This window comes from Manis pentadactyla, chromosome 16 (genome assembly GCF_030020395.1).
Source record: "Manis pentadactyla isolate mManPen7 chromosome 16, mManPen7.hap1, whole genome shotgun sequence".
In the NCBI taxonomy this organism is placed as follows: domain Eukaryota; kingdom Metazoa; phylum Chordata; class Mammalia; order Pholidota; family Manidae; genus Manis; species Manis pentadactyla.
In genome coordinates this window covers 5837480-5860563 of record NC_080034.1, presented here as the reverse complement: position 1 = coordinate 5860563, position 23084 = coordinate 5837480, and the positions used below count along the sequence as shown (strand labels likewise).

At 37.5% G+C, this 23084-nt stretch overlaps 1 protein-coding gene across 6 annotated transcripts in view; it reads left to right on the top strand.

The window, feature by feature from the left end:
* The window catches only part of SENP6 (SUMO specific peptidase 6), a 115635-nt gene that overhangs the window by 73051 nt on the left and 19500 nt on the right, over positions 1-23084 (top strand). For 5 of the 6 annotated variants that reach the window (XM_057494332.1, XM_057494331.1, XM_057494334.1 and 2 more), the window contains 8 exons: positions 6159-6456; positions 11357-11586; positions 14341-14511; positions 18484-18517; positions 18921-19115; positions 20061-20284; positions 21617-21726; positions 21855-21971. In XM_057494332.1, the coding sequence (XP_057350315.1) occupies positions 6159-6456; positions 11357-11586; positions 14341-14511; positions 18484-18517; positions 18921-19115; positions 20061-20284; positions 21617-21726; positions 21855-21971 (1379 nt within the window). The remainder of the gene's footprint in view (positions 1-6158; positions 6457-11356; positions 11587-14340; positions 14512-18483; positions 18518-18920; positions 19116-20060; positions 20285-21616; positions 21727-21854; positions 21972-23084) is intronic. The other variant, XM_057494333.1, reaches the window with a different exon arrangement.

Here is a 23084-nt window from a genome sequence, read left to right as displayed (position 1 = left end):
CCCCTGTTTGGGGAAGTTTTCAGTAATTATTTCTTCAAAGACACTTTCTCTCCCTTTTCTCTCTCTTCTTCTACTGGTACCCCTATAATGCAGATATTGTTCCATTTGGATTGGTCACACAGTTCTCTTAATATTCTTTCATTCCTGGAGATCCTTTTATGTCTCTCTGCCTCAGCTTCTCCATGTTCCTGTTCTCTGATTTCTATTCCATTAATGGCCTCTTGCACCTCAGCCAGTCTGCTCTTAAGTCCTTCCAGAGACTGTTTTATTTCCGTAATCTCCCTTCCAACTTTATCCGTTAGCTCTTGCATATTTCTCTGCAGCTCCATCAGCATGGTTATGACCTTTATTTTGAATTCTTTTTCAGAAAGATTCGTTGAATCTATCTCCCCAGGCTCCCTCTCTGGGACTGTCTGTGTAATTTTGGTCTGGATCAAATTTTTCTGCCTTTTCATGGTGATAGAGGTAGTCATGGGCAGTTAGTGCGTGTGTCAGCTGGGAGAACAAAGTCCCTTCTTGCTTGCTGTCCGCCTTCCTTTCCTGTGAGAATGGCAACCTCTAGTGGCTTGTGCTAGGCAGCTGCCCACCAACAGGGCCTCTGATTCTGCCCCGGGCGACTGCCGTGGAGGCTCCGGGCAGTTGCTGTGGGTGCAACTGCTCTCAGGCTTCTTCCCTGCTTTGGCAGGGCCGCGCCGGAGGGGTAGTTGGCAGGAGGCTGTTTATCGCCATGAGGGGCCTCAGAACTGGGCTGCCTCCCAGGGGATTAGGGCGCCCAGAGTTCCCCAAATTCCCAACTGCTGAGCTGAGTGTCCCGGAACACTTCCATCCAGCTGTGGGGTCCCTGTCCCTTTCAAAAGCACTTTTGTCCCAGGGGCGCCGGTTGCAGGGACCCGCTCGCAGGTTTTACTGTTCCATTTCCCTAATACCCAGCACACCACGCACTGTGTCTGCGCTCTGGTCCGGATGGCTGGGGCTGGGTGTTCAGCAGTCCTGGGCTCCCTTCCCTCCCCACTCTGACTCCTCTCCTCCCGCTGGGAGCTGGGGTGAGGGGCGCTCGGGTCCCGTGGGGCTGGGGCTTGTATCTTACCCCCTTAGCGAGGCGCTGGGTTCTCGCAGGTGTGGATGTAGCCTGGCTATTGTCCTGTATCTTCTGGTCTCTCTTTTAGGAATAGTTGTATTTGTTGTATTTTCAAAAATATGTATGGTTTTGGGAGGAGATTTCTGCTGCCCTACTCATGCCGCCATCTTGGCTCCTCCTCTGATATTGTTTTTTAACTATTCAAAATCTAGAATGTATATTTTTCTGGAAATAAATTATCAATACCTTCCTGCAGCATACTCTAAATAATTTCTCTCAACCAGAAATTTTTTTAATAATTTTAAATTTACAGAAAAATTGGAAAAATAATAGGCTATCCACATATTCTTCTACTAAATTCCCCAGTTTTCTACATTTGCTTTATCGTTCTCCCTCCCTCTGCCTGCTCCCACCTCCCCCGCCCCACCTGGGTGTGTGTGTGTGTTTCTACACCATTTGACTATAAGTTACAGGCATGATACCATTTACCACTTAAGATTTTAGTGTACGGTTCCTTAGTAAAAAAACATTCTCCTGTCTAATCAGCATGCACTGTCACAGTTTTTAAAGTAACATGGAATTACCATCTAATCTATAAGCTCCATTTAAATTTCACCCAATTAATGTTCTTTATGGGAACAGGATCCAGTTCAGGATCATATGTCACATCTAACTGTCATGTTCTTCAATCTCCCTTTATCTTTCATAATCTTGGTATTTGTGTGAAATACAGGCCACTTATGCTGTACTTCAGGTTGGGTTTGTCTGGAGAGTCGTCATGATTTATGCATTTTTCAGGGTACCTCAGACGTGATGCTGTAAAAGCTTATCATTGCACCACATCAGGAGGCGCAGGGTGCTGTTTTACATTCCTGATAACAATAACTTTTATCTTAAGATGTGCTCACCTAGATTTGCCCACTAGTTACTTAGTAGGTGTTCCTTAACTACCACAGACCTGTGAGTTGTTGTCTAAGTCAGAGTTGTATCCTGTGGCTGTCCTTATGGTGCCCAGATCGCCCCAGGCTTGGCCCCTGGGAAGTTCTCCTGCTGGCTGCTCTTCCTTTTCGGTGTATGCGCCATCTTTGATACTCACTTTTTAGTATAATCAGGTGGCCTAGACCGTTTTCGCTCTGTCTCAGCTGAGTTGCGTTTCTCTGAGGAGCTGTTACTCCTGTAAGTGGAGGAGAATCTGGGCTCTGGTTGTGCTCATTGCTCCTGCCGGTCATTCTTGGGCCCTCGCGGTGGACAGCTGGGAAATGGACACGCGCGTGTGTGTGTGTGAGAGAGAATGTCTAGCACAGATAGAAATCCATGACTTCACACTGGGAGTTCCCGTTATGCTTCAACACCACAGTGTTTTTCTTGGCTTTTTCTAATTCGCATGTTTGTCACTCCCTTCTCGTGACGGAGAGAAACCTGACTCCTGTCATCACCAGTGTATTTCCTCATTTGCTCTGCTGCCTTGTACGTGACCTGTCTCCTGTCATGCCAACCTGCACTTGGCCTCGGCCATGCTGGCATCGCCACTGCAGGGCTCCTGCTTGGCCCAGGCAGGGGAGAAGGAGAAAAGAAGAAGGCTTTCCTCCAAGCACACCGTCCTTCCTCCACTAGACTTGCCAGATGAAAACAACTTTTTTTAACATCTAAGATAAACCTTCCTTCTTTTATTCCTTACCAGCGTGCCAGTTGCTCTTACTCTTTTCTTAATGAAGATGAAAAATAGATTGTAGCCACCCTTTGTGGAATTTTTTATTTTTGAGCAGGCTTAGTGGCTTTTTTGTCCATTGTTAGCCTGTGGTATTCCACATTGTGTACCTATTGTAAGAAAACAAAGTCAAGTTATTTACTAAAATGACATTGTCTCAGTGGTGTCTTACCAAAGGCTCACTCTTCTTAAGTCTTATTGGTTATTATGTATGTGTAGAGACTGGCAGACAGTATGTGATACGTGATTTGGATTTATTTTATTTTGTAAAAGTCTTCCACTGACCAAAAAGGGTAAATGAGACTAATCTTTGTTTTTCAAAAGAAATTACACTTAACAAAATTGTTACAAAAATTTACTACTTTATACATACTTTACTAAAAGTTATTGAGCAGTGTTCAGATTCTGGTTTTTAGATTGCTAGATTGATAAATTCTTAATCTCTAGTTTTTATAATGAAAAATGTAATACCATATTCAGTTCAGCTGATCTGCATTGTATTCCTAGTTGTTACTGATGGTTCCAAGGTAGTTCTTAGCTGATGGAAGGATATGATAATAGCTCACACTGTATTTCCTGCCATATTTCAATTTTGAAAATTTTAATAGGAGGGATGTGCTTTTTCTGTTACAGTATCAATTTTATACAAGGAAACATGGAAGTTTTGCTTTCCCATTGTTCTTTTCTTTGAAATATGCCCTCTTCATTTTTATCGTGTGCACTAAAGTATTGCAGGCAGTCACACCCAGCTTGATTATATCCTCAGTTTCTTGAAAGACAGTTGGGTGGTTACATAGCTGACTCCCACTTTGGTGAAAAGTGGGGCTCTGTCTCCCACTTAAATGAATGACTTTGAACTTTTTCTGGTTTTTGGTTTTGGTGTACCACAAAATTTATAACCTAGCTAGAAGTGGAAATATGTCTTTGCACATCACAGGAATAGTGGGGTTCAGGTTTTTCTTAGGTATTTCATACAGGGTAGTATGTATGTAGTATTTCAAAACGGGGGACTCCTTTCTACAGGTTACCCTTTCAGGCTCCGTGGGACACAACCAGCCAGGAGCATTGTTTGTGTTTCATTTAAATGTTCTGTTATTTCCCTCACAGATTGGCAGTAGGCCAAAATATGAGAGTCAGATCATCTGTCCCATATCTGTGTCTAATCAGGTGTTTGCACAGTTTACCTGCTACCTGTGCTTTCTCATACACAGAGCCCTATTGAAAGTGCTATGAGAAAAATAATCTCCTTACACCTAGACTCCACAAATAGCATAACTGAATTCTCCTATATACTAGCCGAGAAAGAGACATGCTCTTTTTATAATCCACATATGCTAAGCTGCTACTGAGTGATTGGACTTCATTGTCTTCCTTGAAGATTCATTGAAATCTGTCGTTGGGCAGTCAGGGCATTTGGAGATCAGGTCGATCCTTTTGAATCACAGCTTCGTCGCAGGCCTTTCCTGCAGGATGGATTCAGTCCTGGTGAGACGTGGCCCCTCTGTGGCCTTCTCTCCATGAAGCAGGCATTTGGTATCAGCTCTCCACTCTGCGTTAGGCACACAGCTCTCACAGCCCTGTCTCAGCTTGGGGAATTGTTTCACTTGTAGATACCTGTGAATTGTTCTTCACCAGGCCCTGAGAGTTTCACCCTATACCTGAGCTGATAGTTCTGCTAAATTCAGTTTTGCCACGGGTAAAGCTTGGTTTGTTCCCTGGTTTAGCTTCTTGAACAGGTAACATGGTATAGTGGAAGGGCCTTGCTACTAATCATGTTGGGCAAGGGAAACAATTTCTTTATCAGTTGTTTCTTCTTTATAACAAGGAGATTTAACTAAAACAGCGGTCTTTAGACTTGTTTGCATACTTCCTACATATCTTTGAGTTACAAATTTACATAGAATAAAATATATAGAACATAAGTATCAGTTTGCTGAATTTTGTTGCTTATGTGTACACGTGTAACTACCACCTACCAGTCAGTCCTGCAAGCACTTGAGGACTTCTGTCACCTGAAAGGCTGAAGGGAATTTTAAATAATTGTGTCTTCTCTTACATATTTTTTAGTTGACAGTAAACATTTTTCATCCCAAATTTAAATGATCCCATGGGATATAATAATTGATGCAGTGAAAGGAGTAACATTTTTAAATGGGATGGTTAAGTTGCTCTCCTCATATATGGATCTGGTAGCATCCACATACCATACACTTGATAATTATCATCTCAGTCTGTCATTTCATTGTTACACAAATATTTATCCACTTACCCATTCCCTGTGATACAAGGCTGAAAGTGTTAAAAAAATTTGTTAGATTCAGTTATTTGGGTTATTAACCATGCACTATTGATTAAAATTATATATTGGTACAAAGTTTGATAAGTCATGTTTGACATAAAAACTAAAATGATCAGAAATTCATCTTTTAATTAGAGACATTGACTTCTGTCATTTACTTCATGTGTCCACTGATAAATATCATGTTAACTCCTGAGACAGTCAGTATTCAGCATCTATTCATATTTTTCTTCACAGATGTAAGTATCGAAGAACCTTATTCACATAAATAAGTTCATGAATGTGGGAAGTTTTTATTATAGTGGGATCACTTAATATTTTGAACTCCTAACTGATATGCACAAAATCAGATGATACTCTTAACATCAAAAAGCATTTTTTAGTAATCTTGGAATTATTACCTAGATAGGCCTTCCTCAAAATATTTTGAAGCACTCTTAGAAAACAGTTGTCTTGTAAGAAGTGTTTGTCAACCAAAACTGAAAATTGATTCATTTTTCTAACATTTAAAATTCTCCTTTTGTTTAGTTTATGGTTTTTATACCCAATGCAATGTGCCATTGTAATATTCAAACTGGAAGAAAGGCTTAGAGTTCTCTTTAAATAGGAGAGAAGTTGTGGCAGGAGGTTCCTTGACATCAAAAAAGCATAATCAAATCAGTTTTTGGAAAATTTTATGTGGAAATTGAGGACCTAGACATTGATTCCTTTAAGGCTATTTATGCCCTGTGTGCCTTAGAAAATACAGCCCTTGAGGAGTATAGTCTAATTTGAAGATAGCTGGACTAGATGCTCTTGAAAAGTCCTTTCTGCATTCTGATAACTAAACCCCAAGTAGTATCATGTATTCAGGATATTATGGTAGCCTTGATGGTGATGATGGGGAGTGAGAGACTTAATTTTGAGATTTTTTTTTCATTATTCTGTAATGTTGAAATAAAATGCCAAAGTATTTTGTTTCTTTTATTATTTTGGAACTTAAAGTTTCCAAACAATGTGGATTTTATCCAAAAGGTGGAAAAGAAAAAGAAAATCAGACCAAATGCCAAAGTTGTGGTATTCTTTTTCCTAAGGATTTGCAAATAAATTGTAGACAAGCTATAACTTTGAGTGAATCTACTGGACCATTATTAAGAACATCAATTCATCAGAATTCTGGAGGACAGAAGTCACAAAACACAGCATTACCACCCAGGAAGTTTTATGGCAACAGTGTGGGAAAGGTCCCAATTGATATTATTGTGAATTGTGATGATAGCAGACAGCATTATTTGCACACAAATGGGAAAGTCATTTTACCTCGGGCAAAAGTAGCCAGAATCACAACCCTGAAAGAAAGGAAAACAAGCCTGTCGGACCTAAATGATCCAAGTAAGTATTTTACCCTGTTTAGTACTTCTGTCAGTCCAGTATTTTTCACATATATTTTTAATGTGAGCGTGAACGTATTTGAGAAGTACAGTTTTAATAGGTATCTTCTGTGTCAATTATGTAATATGATTTTGGGTAGACAATTAAAACTGTCCATGTAGTCAGAAAATAATCGATTTTGTTCTCATCCTATCCACCTTACACAGAAAAAACCCAAGAGCACTGGCAGACCTTTGCCCCTGTCTCAGATAAGTGCCTGTCACGCCCGGCTTCTTCCCTTTGGCCTGGTGATCTGTAAACGGGTGAGGTTCCTGCCTGAGGGTGTTTCTGAGGGAGTGAATAGAACAGCGTGTAATCCAGTGATGTACTTGACACATAGGAAGGACTCAGTGGAAATGAGTCCCTTACCCCTACATCTTTTTCCTGTCCCTACACATGTATACATATGTGTGTACCCTGAAATGCAGTCTTAGGTAATAAATAGCAGAAAATTGGAAACAGCCAGGGACTGGTTGAATATGTATAGCATTTGTAGCTGTAAAAGTGGAGAAAGATCTCATTTAATATTGTGTAGAGTGGTTTCCAAGATCTTTAATCAAGTAAATATAGCAAGATGCAGAGCACAGTGCATAGCATGCTACCAAGAATGAATATACTTTTTTTTTTTAATGAAAAAATATACCAAATTTTAAAAAGAAGCTGTTTGGAAAGGAAGAAACAATGTAGGAATTAGGGATAGATGCTAGGTTTCCCTAAATATACCTTGTTTTATATATTTGACTCTGGAACCATCTAAATGTTTTGCATGGTCATAAACCAAAATTAAATCAGAAATGTTAAAAGAAAATTTTAATGAAACAAATGAACCTGATTATATGTTTAGTTGATGGCTTTTATTGCAGAATATTTCAAATGCATTTCAAATAAAAATTTTGTGGCTGTACATTCCTACTGCGGTATATATATATTTTAAGGTCAAACAGAACTCAAAGAAATCCTAAGTTTATTCATTGTTAGAGAAAAGGAATACAAAAGTGAAATCAAAGAAGTAAAACTCCTGTAACTTTAAATTTGAATTGGAAATACTGCAAAATTATTATATATTTTCTCTTAAATAGAGAATAATTTCCTGATTTTATCCACAGAACATGCCTAGAGAACTAAGCAACCCTGGTCTATACATGAACAGCCCTGTTGACAATACTGGTACTTTTTAAAAACATTTTTCACTAAAAATAACCCAAGCTTCTCAGAGAAATGACTGACTCCAGGTCTGGGGCACAAACAGATGAGAATAACCTAGATCATCTTGCCTTTTCACAAGCATAGAGGCTGCCAGAAAGTACTATGGGCATGTCAGAAGGGCACATGCACTAAAATGAAAGGTCCCCCACTGACCAGTAATATGTCTATTCGGGTCACAAAAGAAATCATAACTACTGTTCATTGAAATACGTCAAATACATTGAAATTAATTAATAACGATATCCCCATACTAACCCCAAAAGAAAAAGGCTCTCCATTGATTACCCTTAGAGGTTGCTTAAGGTTCTAAATCGTTACTCTGAAAACTCGCAAATAAAGGGAGTAAAATTAAGATTTTCTTTAAACTTCAGAAACATTTCAAGTTCTATTTTAATTCAATTGAATATAAAAACCTTAGCCCATACCAGTACATTAGCTTATTTTCTGAAAAGAACTTTATTAAAAAAATAATTACTGTATGATAGCTGTCCAGCCAGCATTCTGTTATGATGATGTTGGTATTTAATGGATATTTTATTATACATTTTAGTGTTGTACCAATGCAATATTAAATATTGTTAATATCATTTGAATTGTTCATAATGGTGAGGTTTTTGTATTTTAATGGTAAGATAATGATGAAAAATCTAATCTATTTATTAGACAGTTACTGAGCATTATTACTGAGCCAAATTTTTAACATCCTGAGGAGGTTTCCAGGATGGGGGGTTAAGTTGATAAGGAAAACAAAGATAAATTCATGTGGTTCTGAGGTGATAATTTATTCAGAGCTTAACCTAGCACCAACCATATCAACAATGAATTAAAACCATAAAGCCTAGGTTTACTCCCCTCCCCTGCTCAAAAACAAAACTAAAAAGTATAAGTAAGTACATCTAATTAAAGTATATGAAAAAATATGTTCTGTTTTAAGAACATTTCATATTAGTAATATGGATATGATAGGAATATCATTTATTGCATGCTGTGTACTTTGTGATAAAGGTTTCTACACTAGCCAATTTATTTTTACAATCATGTGAGGTAGGTACTAATACACTGCATTTTATAAATGAGGCAACCCAGGCCTAAGGAGATTGAGTGACTTCTAAATATTTTACGCATATGGACTATTGGAGTTTAGAATGAACAGATTTTTCTGCTTCCAAAGTCTGTTTTTTTAATATACTTAATAATTCTTAAATTTTTATTCCCATTAAAATAGTTTATTACCATGAAGCTTTTATTCTGTCCTGGGTGGTTAAATAGTAAGTAAAATATGCAGTGTCTCAAGGAGTCACGAATTCCAGGTGGAAAGTGAGACCCACCCGGGGATAGGGAGCAGCAGTTGTCAGTATCACAATGAGAAAGGGCACTTTTTAGGTGGTAGAACTGGCATTCTTGATAAAGGAGCTTCTGAACAGTGAATTAGTGAGGAGGAAGACATGCTGGTGTCTCTGGGGACAAGTTTGGAATATAAGTACAAAGATACCCTGTATTCTGCTCAGGCCACTGTAACAGAATACCCCAGACTGAGTGGCTTAAACAACAAAAATGTATTTTCTCATAGTCCCAGAGTCTGGAAATCCAAGATCAAGGTGTCATCAGGATTGGTGTCTGGTGAGGCCTCTCTTCCTGGTTTGCAGATGGCTTTCCTGTCACTGTCCTTTCACAGCAAGGAAAAGCATGATCTCTTGGTTTCTTCTCTTTTCTTACAGGGACACCTGTGCTGTCACCTTGAGGCCTCACCTTTATGACCTCATCTAACGTTTGTTACTCTTCTTAGGCCCTGTCTCCAGATATAGTCACATTGGGGTTAGGTTTTCAACAGAGGAATTTTGAGGGGGGGGACACAATTCAGTCCTTAGCAGACCCTGACCTAAATCTTAGATATATAGAGAGAAAAATGTGTGTTTTACATAGAATTAAAGCAGCTATAGTTAACTTTTTTAACTATATAATGTCATCTTTCACACTCCATTTGCTTTGCAATTCTGGTGACATTGAGCAGAACCCTCATTTATTTTAAGTTAATAAAACAATCATGTAGTACAGTGCTGTCTGTTGCAGCAGTTGGGGCTTTAGAATAAGTTTTGTTACAGTAGATAACAGAAGGTTTAATGCCCTTGAAGCGTAACTGCTTTCCATGAAAGTAGTTGTAGATAGAACACTAGGCCTCGCTTATTTCTGTGTGGTTTTTCATAAACATAAGCAGTTCTTGGACTTTTAAAAAACTTACATATGTCAGGCACTGTGCAAAACAAGTTATTAATTTATTTACCTATTAAATCATTTGTTCTTGCAACAGTTCTTTGACTAGGTACCAGTATAGTCCCCAGTTTTGGAGAGAGGAAACTGAGGCAGATAGCTAGTAAGTGGCAAAGCCCTAACTTTCAAATACATACAAATTTGCTTAGACCTTCTAATCTGGCCTTTTATGTTTTCTGTTAATAAAATGATAAAGTACCAGTTTTAAGAAAGATCCAATTTTAGCATTTGCTTTTGAGACTGCTTAGCAAAATAAGACAGGTGGAATTATGTGGCAATGAAGCCTCTCTGGGGTATGTAATTACTCAGAACTTATCAATTAGACATTTATGTTTGGGATACTAAAAAAGAAAACCACTCCTATGAGTTCATGCATTCCAAAGCATGTGATCTTTGAATGCTTTCTCTTTAGGAGGCACAGTTTAGACTGGGAATGGAGCAGTGAACCAGATGATCCCTTACACTGTATATGCAGTGGGGAGAGACAAAAGAGTAAATAAATGTCCACAACAAAAAACAACAGAAGATTTAAATCAAATGATGTGAATAAGCAAGTCCACCTATGTGCTTACATTCAGATCGAGTAGTCAGTCAAAAAGTGGTATTTAAGCTGATGTTATGACAGAACTACAAAGTGTTAGGGGAGTTGCAGTCAAGGCAGGAATAAGCTTGTGCTGTTTGAGGAACAAAATAAATAGCTAGAGTGTCTGGAGCATAAAGAGAGGAAAATGGAGTAGAATGAGAAAATTGGAGTAGTAGGCAGGGTCGGGATTTTGTACATTATAAACCAGGGTAAGGGTTTAAGATTTGGCTCAAGGGTGGCTCTGCAGGTTTGGTAAGATTCAGTAATGACTGAGGTGTACGAGCAGATACCTTTGTGATGTCTTGCCCTAATACAATCTAGTTAGTATTAGGCACTGGTCTAAGTTCTCCCAGGGCCTGATGATTTTAGTGATTTTCTGGGTGAGATAAAATTACTTGGTCACATGGAGTTTCATATACACTTAAAGTGCTATTTTGTGAACAGTGTGTTTGCAGATTATCTTCATAGTTTAGATTTTTGGAACTCTAAAATAGGCCTACTAATGAACATTTAGTTTCTGCTGTATGTTTTGTGTGGATGATGGTGATGGACTAAGAATCAATTTCATATTTGCATATTGTTTAAAAAAAAAAGCCAGTTCTTATGCTTTCTCCATTTTTAACTGTTCTCAAAATTTAACTTTTCATTAGCGAGAACTTACTTTATCTTCATTCATTTTGATTAGTCTCATATCTGGAGGAGGTCTCCCAAAGCAAATGTGGTCTGCCTTCCACCTTGGTAACGTATTTACGTATTTAACTGACAGAAACGAAACACCTGAAGTATTTAACATTTTCTTTATAGTCATTTTGTCCAGTGATGATGATGATGACAATGACAGGACTAAGAGAAGGAAAAGCGTGTCTCCGCAGCCTGCTGATTCGGCATGTTCTTCCCCAGCACCGTCCACTGGGCGAGCGGAAGCGGCCCTCAAGGAGGACCCCTGCGGAGCAGAGCAGGCGCTGGGGGGCCGCCCCGCGGACGCAGAGGCGAGCTTAGGCCCGCTGCCGCGGAAAGCAAGGATGAGAGACCAGGTGCTTTTCATGTTGGCCGACACCGTTCGTATGAAGTCTCCCTTTGGGGATGTAACTTTTTTGTCGATAGGCAGCATCCATAGGAGAAAAAGATGAGTAGTTCTTTAAGTGGGGCTTAAAATTCCACTTGGAAGATTATTTGAAAGAACATTAAAACATGCATGAGAATAATTTTCAGTTAAAGACTTAAAGTGTAAAAAATTCACCAAGAAGAAACTACATCATCCTAACAGCAAATTACAACTATAAAGTGTACTCATATAATCTAGTGGACAGGGAGAAGTCATTATATTTTACTCTATGAAAATTTCAAATTGTTAGATGGCAGAAGAACAGAAACTATGTAACAGATAATAGATCTAGAGAGGGCTATTTGTAATGCAAGCATTTTAACTGCTCTAATAACTATAAATAGACAACTCTTAAAAGTTGGAGGGAAAAAGAAATGAAAAAAGAAATAGTCAAAAAGAGGAGAAAATTCAGATAATAAACTCCCACATGAAAAGTGCAGATAAGTAAGGAAGTGCAAGTTAAAAGAGAAAATCAGATACAACCATATGCTTGACAGACTTCCAAATCAATGTAAAATCAATTAAAATGTACTGCTGGCAAGAATCCAAGGGAAAGGGTACTTTGCTGATTTGCTGATGGAAAAGAAAGTTGTTAATGGCCTTTTGAGAAAACAGTGTAATGGCGTGTGTTAAATTTTTTTTAATGTATACCGAATGACCAAATAATTCATTCCCTGGACTCAATCTCAAAGAAATCATCCCCCTCCAGTTTGTAAGACTGTGTCAATAAACATGATTATCGGCAGAACAGCTGCAGGCAAAGTAATTGCCCGTTAGTTTGGAAATGGCTGAAGAAATACGGCACATCCATATGGTGAACTATTTTGCAGCCATTGACAATAAAAATTAGAGCTCTGTCAATGTCTTAAGATTTTTATACAGTTCTATTGAATGAGAATACCCAGATGCAGAAATACATGCATATTTTTCTTAAATTTGTAAAAACTTTTAAGAAAAAAGTTGTGAAGAAGTGTATATACATGTATATATGTGCATATATATGTCAGGAATTTTGGAATATCGATAAAAATATAGAAACATACATACTTCGTTGCTAAAAAGAGAACCATAAGAAATGAAAAACAAAAAGTAACTTTAATGATCATAGAAAAAAGATTGATTACTGTTTTTACTATAATCTTGGGGAATGCCTTTCCAGACATTTCAGCACAAGCAGAAGTAGTAAATGAAGAGATAAATATATTTGATTAAAAGGAAAGCATAGAATAGTGCACAAAACACCATCAACGGAAATTTGATGTAAGTGCAAGTGGGAAAAAAGAGCGAACTATGTGACACAGTGTGCGTTGGCCCTTTATAGACGCAAACCGTAGAAAAATGAGTAAAGCAAACGATAGAATTCAAAAAAGTAAAGACCTGCCAGTGGAGTTAAAGCATTTCATTTACATTACCATTTTATTAGCTGAAATTTTCAAAAATATAATAGTATCTCATCTTGGTTAGTGTTTGGAGAAATGGAATACTGGGTGCGTACACTGGCATAACTCTGCTGGAGTGCAATTTGGCAGTAATTATATACACCAGGATTTAGCTGCAGAAATGCTAGTTGGAGAATAGTGTTTCCTGGGGGGAGGTCAGAAAGGTCTCGGGGCCAGCCCTCTTTGGAGGGTGCTACCCAACTAAGGGATTTCCACAATGCACGTGTGGGGAGGAGTTTTCATGTTGGCCCGCGGAAGAGCCCTTAAGGCTCCCCAGGACGGTGCGGGATGCCCAGTTCTAGACTTGGCCCCTCCTCTGTGGGGTCCCCTGGAGCAGCTCCTGAGTTATCTGTTGTGTTGAGCTAAATAATGTCTCATGTGAAGAACTAATTCCAAAGCTAAAAAAAGTTTTTAAACCTTTCTAATAGGTTTCTGTTAATAATCTGAGAAAATGTTCATAATAAATTTTTCAACCTGAAAAAGCAGTTTACAGAAATAAATATTTGTGTGTGTGATATATATAGCATTTTGTTTTCATACCTGGTTTTTGCTGGGTTATAGATCACAGCCTTGTCTCTAATGGGAGAATAGGATGAGTGCCCATTTCTCTGTAGTGGATGCTTTTTTCCTCTTGTTTTCTGACAGGAGTATGTTTATCCTTGTAATAATAAAGCTTTTAACAATTACTTTTAGTTATGCTTAAATTACATACTTAGAGAAATATCATATTATGATTAATTTACATTTGGAAGTGACTGAAATCTTAATTTAACAGATAAAGTAGTTTAACATCCTTAAATATATAAAGAAGCATTCTTTTGTAACGTAACTGACCATTCCCCTAAATTACCTGTTCTCTAAAGAATTGCTGATTTAATTCAAGGCACCCGCAGTGCCAGTTACTCGCCAGCTTTCCCGCCGCGTGCCCCTGTGGGGCCTGTGCAGCCCTGCTGCTCCGCGGTGGCTCACTTGGCAGTCACTCTTGCCTTTGGCTCTACAGTGTTGGACACCAGAACCTAAGGAGTTGTTACTAATGTTCACAATGATCAGATCATTAAAGGGGGTGCAGATGTAGTTTGGACCCAGGAGGTATAATTATAACACAGACACCCCATCTGACGTGCTGCAGTGAATCTGTGTGACGTCCTGATGACCACACTTCTGTGGCGGGTCTTCTTGCGTTGTGTATGCTTAGTTGGCGGCCTTGTTTTAGTGACTTATTCCGTGAACATTTCCCTTTTCAGTTTGGTAATTCTATTGTCAACACACCTCTAAAACGTCGCAAGGTGACTTCTCAAGAAGCTTCACTTGATCCTGTAACTTTAAACTGCCCGAGTTCCTTTGAGAGCGTCATTTTGAACTGTCGGAGCATACGAGTGGGAACACTCTTTCGGCTGTTAATAGAGCCTGTGATTGTAAGTACATTCTCAAGGTCTCTACTGTCCCAGTTATAAGATGCAGAATTCCATGGCTAAAGCTAATGTGTAATATTCTTAAATTCTAAACTGAAATACTTAATGTAATAGATCAAAATTATTTCAAGGCTTCAAATTGCTTTAAAAGTATAATATAAACAAGTATAAATGATAAAAGGATAATATAAAGTTATAAATAGTTCCTCACTATAAAAATCAGTGGGTAAAAAAATTAATCAGAATGCAATGTTCAAATTAGTGACAAATTCATCCTAGGAAGATGCTGTTCTCCTGGGCTAGAAACCCCCCTAGTGTGTGACTGTGTCATTCTTAGACCAGCTCAGTGCATGAAGAGAGTATCTTAAAGAACTGTAATGAGAGAAAGAGGACCCCGAAAGCTTTGGGGTCTGCTGGAAAATGTCTTCTAAGACTCCTAGAAACAGATGATTGAACTACAATGGCCACCCAAGAGGCACTGCACTTCTGGGCTAGTTCAGTGCCCACAACGCCCAAAGCACCTTCTGTGATCCTTTTTTCTTACCTGTCATACTTACTAGTCTGCTGCCCCCAATTCAATTCAAATGTGGATTTCCTGATTGAAATTTTAATGTTTCTTGTAGAGGAGATTTAATGTAATGTCCTCTTAGTTACACGATGTCATCACCCAGCCTTCTTAGTCATCATTTTTCCTCCTCCCAGGGTATCTGTACATTGTTGGTAGGTCAGTCTCCCTGCAGCACTGAGTTTATTTTATAAGCTTTATTTTTAAATGCCTTTACTTGACTTCCCTGACTGTTGCCAGTTATTTTTCCACACTGTCTCCTAGTATTATCCTTTATACATAAAACACTGTCTTTCAGAAAGCACATTATATCACATTAGGAAAGTTAAAGGGTGGTTTTATTATTATTGTTTAAATCTTGATAAGTAGTACTTTTCTAGGATTCGTGGTTCTAGGATACAATATGATCAGAAGGGGGGGAAACTTTATATGTTAGTTTTTAGGAGAAAATGAAATGTGGGCGTGATTTCTTATCAGGAAAGTTGTGTGGGAAACTAGCATTTTTTGTCTTTTTTCATCAAAAACTCAACCTACTCACAACTTAAACCCTAGAGCTAGAGCATTTCAGAAGTACTCCAGAGACTCAGAGCAAGTTAGGCATAGAATGTCTATCCATTAATTGCCTGGTAGCATTGCAACATATTGTCAGGAATTTATGAAGTTTGTGTTTTGTTACAAACCTTCATAGTAGAGATTATTTTTCCTAACTTCTGTCAATTAACAAAAATGTCATTCTGTGTCACTGTACCTCAAAAATGTAAGTTTTATGGCTTTTCCCCATATTAACAGTTATTCAGGACTTTTTAGTATGATCAAGATTTTGCTGGTAATTTAGACATTTAGCTAAAAGTTGAGTATTTAGTCTCAAGGCTACCTATCAAGAACTATATTAAGAGTTTGAACATAATGCTTTTTACATGACAGTTACCAGTTAGGTTTTATATAATCTAGTGAAGAAAACTGTGAACTTACTTTAAAGGGCAGTGTGTGTAATATAAATGTGTTGATACATATTTTTTATTGTTAAAAATGCTAAATGAAATATCTCAGCCAAAAAATAGTTGTGCTTACAGTGTAGAGGTTTTCAGTCTGTGGTATTAACCTTCCTTGTGCTATGGGATTTTCCAAAAGAACATTCTTTGATGAAGGAAGAGAAGAATAATGGATCTGTACATTCTGCAGATAGTGTGCTAAAAAATGATTTGACAGGTCCTTGTTTAGCATAACATACTTATATTTTGTAGTGAAATAATTTATCTGCTTTGTCATGATTAATCTGAGACATTTTTTAATCTTTTACTATTTTAAATGTATCATTATTACTAGGTGAATTATTTTAAATCCCCTCAGCATTAGAATTTGGCACTATCTAGAAAAGCTACTGTTATTTAAAACTAAATACTTATGTTTAATAGGAAAATGGCTTCCATTATTAGGAATATAATGCAGTTCCTCATTTTTCCAATGAGAAAATTGAGAAGATAAAAAATCAAGGTTTATGGCAGCTTAAGTCCAGAAGCTCTTGGGGGTATCACTTAGGTATACACAAATGTTAGAATGACAAATACTTAGACATGCTTCTTTTTATTCCTATATCTTGTGCCTCTACATTTCCTGCAACAATTTTATTAAAATGTTTCCATGTTAGTTTTTAAGTCATCCTTATTGCCACATTTTGAGTTATCTAATAGACCTTTTAAAGCATGTAACTTCTGCTCCTGTGTGTGTTGAGTGTTTCCCAGGCTACAGTACCTTTCTTGATATCCCCAATTAATGTTACTTTCCAGTAATACCAAATAACATACTACTTTCAAACACAATCTTTAGAAATTGTGTTTAGTGACATTCTAGAATATGCAATTATTGTAATAATTACTAAAATTTGTTATGTATTTTCTTGCTTCCTTTTTTTTACATTGTGAAGATTTTCAGAGTTGAAAAAATTTTAAAGTAAGCACTCATAAAATCCCAGCTACTTTCTGCCATTACCATTTTTCTAAACTTGCTTTTCATATATCTGTTCATCCCACTACATACTAATCCAACTTACTATTTTTTGATAATCCAAATTACCTTTGTTTTATTAAAGTATCATTGATATATAATCTTATGTTGATTTCAAATACACAGCACAGTGGTTCTACAGTTACTCATATTACTAAACCCTCACCCCCTCTAGTGCAGTTACTATCTATGTAGTAAGATGTTATGGAATCATTGACTGTATTCTCCATGCTGTACTACCATCCCTGTGACTGACATATTGTGATCGCAAATTATTGTGTCCAACTTATTTTTTTTAATGCATTTTGAAGTTCTTATCTCTTCATTCAGTTCTCTTATATAGACACAAAATGAGTATAAGCTCAGGATATATTAGGCCTAATTATGTCTTCTCCATATTAAAATAGTTAGAAAATCAACATTTTATAATCATCAGCAATACCCAGTTCAGACCACAAGATCTTCAATTAATGCTAAAACCTTTGGACAGAGTGTTACTAAGAAAAGTAACAAGCTTTCGAGTATCTCTCCATGGATTATTATTTAATTACAGAGGGAAAAATGTGTTTTACAGTGGAAAGTTCTGGCACACTGTCTTGTCAAGTGATTAGACTTGTATCGATAGCGAGACAGCCTGACATCTTTTGCCTTCCAGTGTGATAAAGTAGGAGGTACAAAACTGTCACTGATGTGATGGTTTTTGCTGGAAAACAGTGGCCTGAGTTTAAAATTGAGGAAACGCAAGTCTAGGATGTTGTACATTTTGTAGACCCTAAACTGAACTCTTCAGAGGCCATGTCATGAAGAAAAGAGGGAGGCAGGTTTCTGATCTAGATTGGAGTAGACAAAAGAGGCAAATGTAGTATAATCTTGATAGAATTAAGGATTGGGGAAAAGTTAAAACAGCAATAAAGGACAATTTTTGGCAGCTGGGAAAATTTCAGTATGGAACTCTATGTCAGGTGAAGTTAATCTTGATTTTCTTCAATGTGGTGAAGATGTTTGGACTGCAAAGGAGAATTCCCTTGTTCTTGAGATATGTGTGCATTGATTTAGCAAAAGGGAGTATGTACATATACATACATAGAAAGAATGATAGAGTAGGTATGGTGAGATACTAACAGGAAATCTAGGTATGGCATATTCAGGTGTTGTAATATTCTCTCAACATCTCTTTGAAGTTGAAAGAAAAGCAGAAATAAAAATGTTCTAAGTACTTGAATACAAAAGGGGAAGCCCATGTTTTTGAGAGAGAATTAGGAGGGGGGAATAGCTCATATTTAAGCACATGGTAGATGTTCCATTTCTGCCTTCTGTAGTCTTAAGACTGAAATAACACGCCATTTAGGAGTTGGCAGCAAAGTCTTCACATGTATATGATTGGTACTAATTTATCTTATTTTTAGTTTTGTTTAGATTTTATCAAGATACAGATAGAAGGTAAGCTTTTTATGTCTTTTTATTCACTAAAGCTTTGTTTACATTAAACACTTTACAGGAATAGAAATTAAAATGATATTCATAGAATTCATTGAGGTGATTTGTTATTACATTTATCTTAACAAAGGGTGTGTATCAGTATAGTTTCATTCTGTAACATCATAAAACCTATGTTTAATTTTATAAGTATACTTCACTGGAATCTTCTTTTAATTTGGAAAAAATATAGAAGCTTCTTTGAAATAGTTAAAAAGATTTTTCTTTATTTCCCACTAGAGTTACTATTTACAGAGCATAATAAATACGTGCATAACTTTAAACTTGTATTTTCTCAGTTTCCTGCATTTGTCATTTTGCCCTCTTAATAATTGACTCCGTTCCATTTCCATTTGTTTTCCCCCAGAACCAGAAACTGATCCTGTAGGGATTACTTTAAATACCTCTGATCTAACTAAATGTGAATGGTGTAATGTCCGAAAATTACCAGTAGTGTTTCTCCAGACAATACCAGCAGTTTATCAGAAGCTGGGCATGCAGCTGCGAGTGAACGCGGAGGATCAGGTGTGGAGTGATCGTAAAGGAGTGAATAAGCTGGCAAGTACGTCATGTAGAGCAGTTTATAGTAATCCATAGAATACACTGAACAGCAGAATGTGAGTGTGCACTTGATAGATGCTTTGGTGCGTGTTACTACAGTCCTCACAGGGACCTTGTAAGGTAGATATTACTGCCCCCATTAGCAGATGGAGAAAAGTACACAAGTATTGGGAGCTCTGAAAATAAAAACCAACTTAATTCATTTAGAAAGTTTTCAAAACAGGTTAAAACTGAAAAGATTTGCACTCTTTTTTGAACACTATATAATCTGAGTAAAATGATTTTTTTTTAAATGAGCTGATAAAGAGTGCTAAGTATAAATCAACCATACAAATCTGGAGTCCTTGAAACTTGGCTTGAATAGGAAGTTTGCAAGTTCAAAGAATGGGTCTTCATCCTCTGTCACCAACAGATGTGGTTCTCCAGTTTGTTTCCTTCCCTTCTTACCATTTATGGCCCCGCGCGACTAGCTGTGAAATAAATGCTCAGTGGTCGTTGCTGCTTCCGCTTGGTGATGGATCAAGGATCGCTACAGCTGGCACGTCAGTGACAGCAGTGTTTGCAGTTAAATTCTGAGGTGATGGAACAAAAAGGCAGTTTCTTATTTGTGTTTGACAAAAATGTTAATTGATGTGTTTTTAAAACCATAATTCTATTTGCATTCTGGTAGATGAGGTGAATTAGTGACATCCACGAATAGACTGGCTCTTGAGCTGCCGCTAGTGGGTGTTACAGTTCCTCCCTCTTCAGAACCCGGGACACTGTCAGGAGAACTGGCCGGTCCTCGGTCCAGGGCTCGTGTACGTCCGCTGTGTGCCACCGTTGCTTGGAGCATGTACACCGGGTTTTCCGGTGATACTCTTGGAAATACCTAGTTGTTACTCTTTTTCTAATGTCTGCTTATTTTTTTCTTCTAAACTTGTAAGTTCTATTGATTTCTTTTCAGATTTGGAAGAACAGTACATCATTTTAATTTTTCAAAATGGCCTAGATCCTCAGGCAAACATGGTGTTTGAAAATATCATTACTGAAATTGGTATAAAGAATAATGTGTCCAATTTTTTTGCGAAAATTCCCTTTGAAGAAGCCAATAGCAGGCTTGTTGCCTGTACAAGGACGTATGAAGAGAGCATCAAAGGAAGTTGTGTACAAAAGGAAAACAAAATAAATGTAATTATGTTTTAAAATTTTTCAGTGTACTTTTAAATAATGGACAGCATGAAAGGGAACTATGTTACATTATTTTACCTCTCATTTTGGAGTTAGATCTTTTTAATAATTCCATTTCAGAATTACTTGCTTTTTATGTGTGATTTGTAAACTACTTATGTCAAAACACGAATGGTGGGTAGGTGGTTTGTGTCGCAAATAGAACTTAGTATAGGCATTTTTAGTTTTCTTCCCACACTCTATTCTTATCTTTAATTTCTGTCTCTTTTTCTCTCATCCTTTTCTCTTTACCTCCCACTCTCAGCCTACATTTACAAACAGGGCTATATTCAAACCGATTATTATAGTTTCTTAAATTTGCTAGTCGTTATCAGTGATGCCATTGGCTTCAATATAAATACAGGAATTCTGGTCCCCAGTGCATTGTACATTTATATATAACATGCACATATGTGTTTGAAAGCTTGGCAAGTGAAGAATATATATGATTTGATCTTGACTGTCAATATATGTATCCAAACATATAGTAGGTAACTCAAATCCATCTGAACCAAGGGCTTCAGTACCACTGTAACACATAGTATAATGTTAAGTGACACAAATGTGACTTAAATACTCTAAGTTTCTGTGCCACTTTACAGCAGGTGAATTTTGCTCACTTTTAGAAATACTTAAAATCTTTCAACCTATGCAGACTTGGAAATCAGGTGCAATGTTGGTATTGAGCAAGGCCTCACCAGAAAAAAAGCTGTTGACACAGTTAGGGGGTCAAGGAAAAGAGCAGAGGAAGGGAGGGGAGGTGTTCCCCTTCGCTGGCAGAACCGGCCGCAGGAGGTGGTTCCAGGGAAAGAAAAGAGCAGCTGGAGCCTGAGGCTGCGGTGGGTGCAGATGCCAGTGACCGGCGCCCACAGATTTGTTTTTGTGTCTGGAGGAGGCGTTCGCGGGCCTGGGCTCCTCGGGCCTGGGCTCCATACCCCATGGGTGGCTGCACCACTGAGTTTAGACAGACCTCCACCCCGGGAGAAAAAACGGGGTATCTGCTCTTTGGGTTTTTACTCACATGATCTCATTTAATATCGATAGTAGAGATCTTAGACAAAACCCAGAAAACCATTGTTAAAAAGTGGGAAAAGTGCTGCTGTTTTAGAAGCTGTGGGTGCAAAGGGAGTGGGCCCCAGTTTTGCCTGTTTGCCGTTTGTAATTGTTAAAAAGCATGTGTACTTTTTAGATTCATATTTTCATTTGAAAAGCTTCCTTGCCTTGTGCTTGCTCTTTCTATTTAAATTTTCTCAATTGACTTTGTGAATTGATGATTCGAATTTCTTTTACCAGGTGTCTCTTGAATCTAAAATACAACTTAAAAACAAACAAGAATTCCAGCTTTTTGATGAGGAAGAAGAAACCGGAGAGACTCACACCATCTTCATGGGCCCTGTAGAGAAGTGAGAATTCCTCCATGTTTGCAATGTTCTGAATTTCTTGTCTGTTTTATTACACTTCAGTTATACACATGTGTGTTTGCATATATATTTACTTATTTATTTGCTTGTGTTTTAAAATTTTTTTGCAGATTGATAGTCTACCCACCACCTCCAGCTAAGGGAGGTATCTCTGTTACTAATGAGGACCTGCACTGTCTAAGTGAAGGAGAATTTTTAAATGATGTTATTATAGACTTTTATTTGAAGTAAGTTAATTTTCTACTAACCTTTTAGCATATCTTTAACATTCCGTAATGTATAATTTTGTTTTCTTGAGTCAAAAATTGGTTTTAATTCATTATTGCCACTTACTGTGTGACATTTGGGAAGTAATTTGTGTCTCTGTGTTTCCTCATTTTAAAAATGGTAATAATAACAGTATCTAAAAGAATTGTGAGAATGAAATAACAACACATGTCAAGTACCAGGAAAAGTGACCGTAAATGATAGCTTATTGTGTTGTTATTGTTAGAGTGTTTTAAGCCTTTTAAAAATTACTGTCCTAGATTAGGTATTAGTTCGCTGAGCAAGCACAGAAGTATGATTTCAGTCATTTCCTTCAATAAATGTTCACCAAGTTGCAGCTGCGTGCCAGCTCCTGTGTTAGCAGTTTATGTTCTTACAGGGAACACAAACATGGGAGTAAAGCTTTGACAAGCATTAACATGGTAGAGACACAGCAGAAGTGTAATGTTTCATTCTCTGGGCGGGGGCTGGGGAATGTGAGGGACCAAGAGGCCTTCCTGGAAGACCTTCCATCATGACCCAGTGTACACATGCATATACATGTATGTGCAGTGTGTTTATACATGTATAAAGTTGTATGTGTTTACTGGTTTGTGATATATAATGGGTGTGTACATGAAACAAAACAACTGTCGGTGTCTAGTCTCTCCAGGTTTTCTAGATTATTCAAATGTATTTCATAAAACAAGTACTTTTTAAAAACGTGGTTATTAAAAGCTGTTTGATCGATTGTGTAGCCTACTAATGGTTGCAACCCATAGTCTGGGAAAAGAAAACCTCGTTATAAGAAGCGAGAGGTTTTGATCAGAGAAATGATATCATAATTGGGTTTCCTCAAGATCATTTTGACAAGCATGTTCATTGTGGATGTCTAGATGAAATATGATTTAAGGAAATTTAAGGTGATATAAGAAGTCTAAGACATTTTACTTGGAGTGAAGGGGAAATAATGAAGTGTTTTAACAGAGTTGTTTAACAAAACTCTAGGGCTAATTGAATGGATATTAAGGAGGGAAATGGCTGCCACATAACTCCTGCTTTTCTGATGAGTGAGACCTGCAAAGTGATTTTGC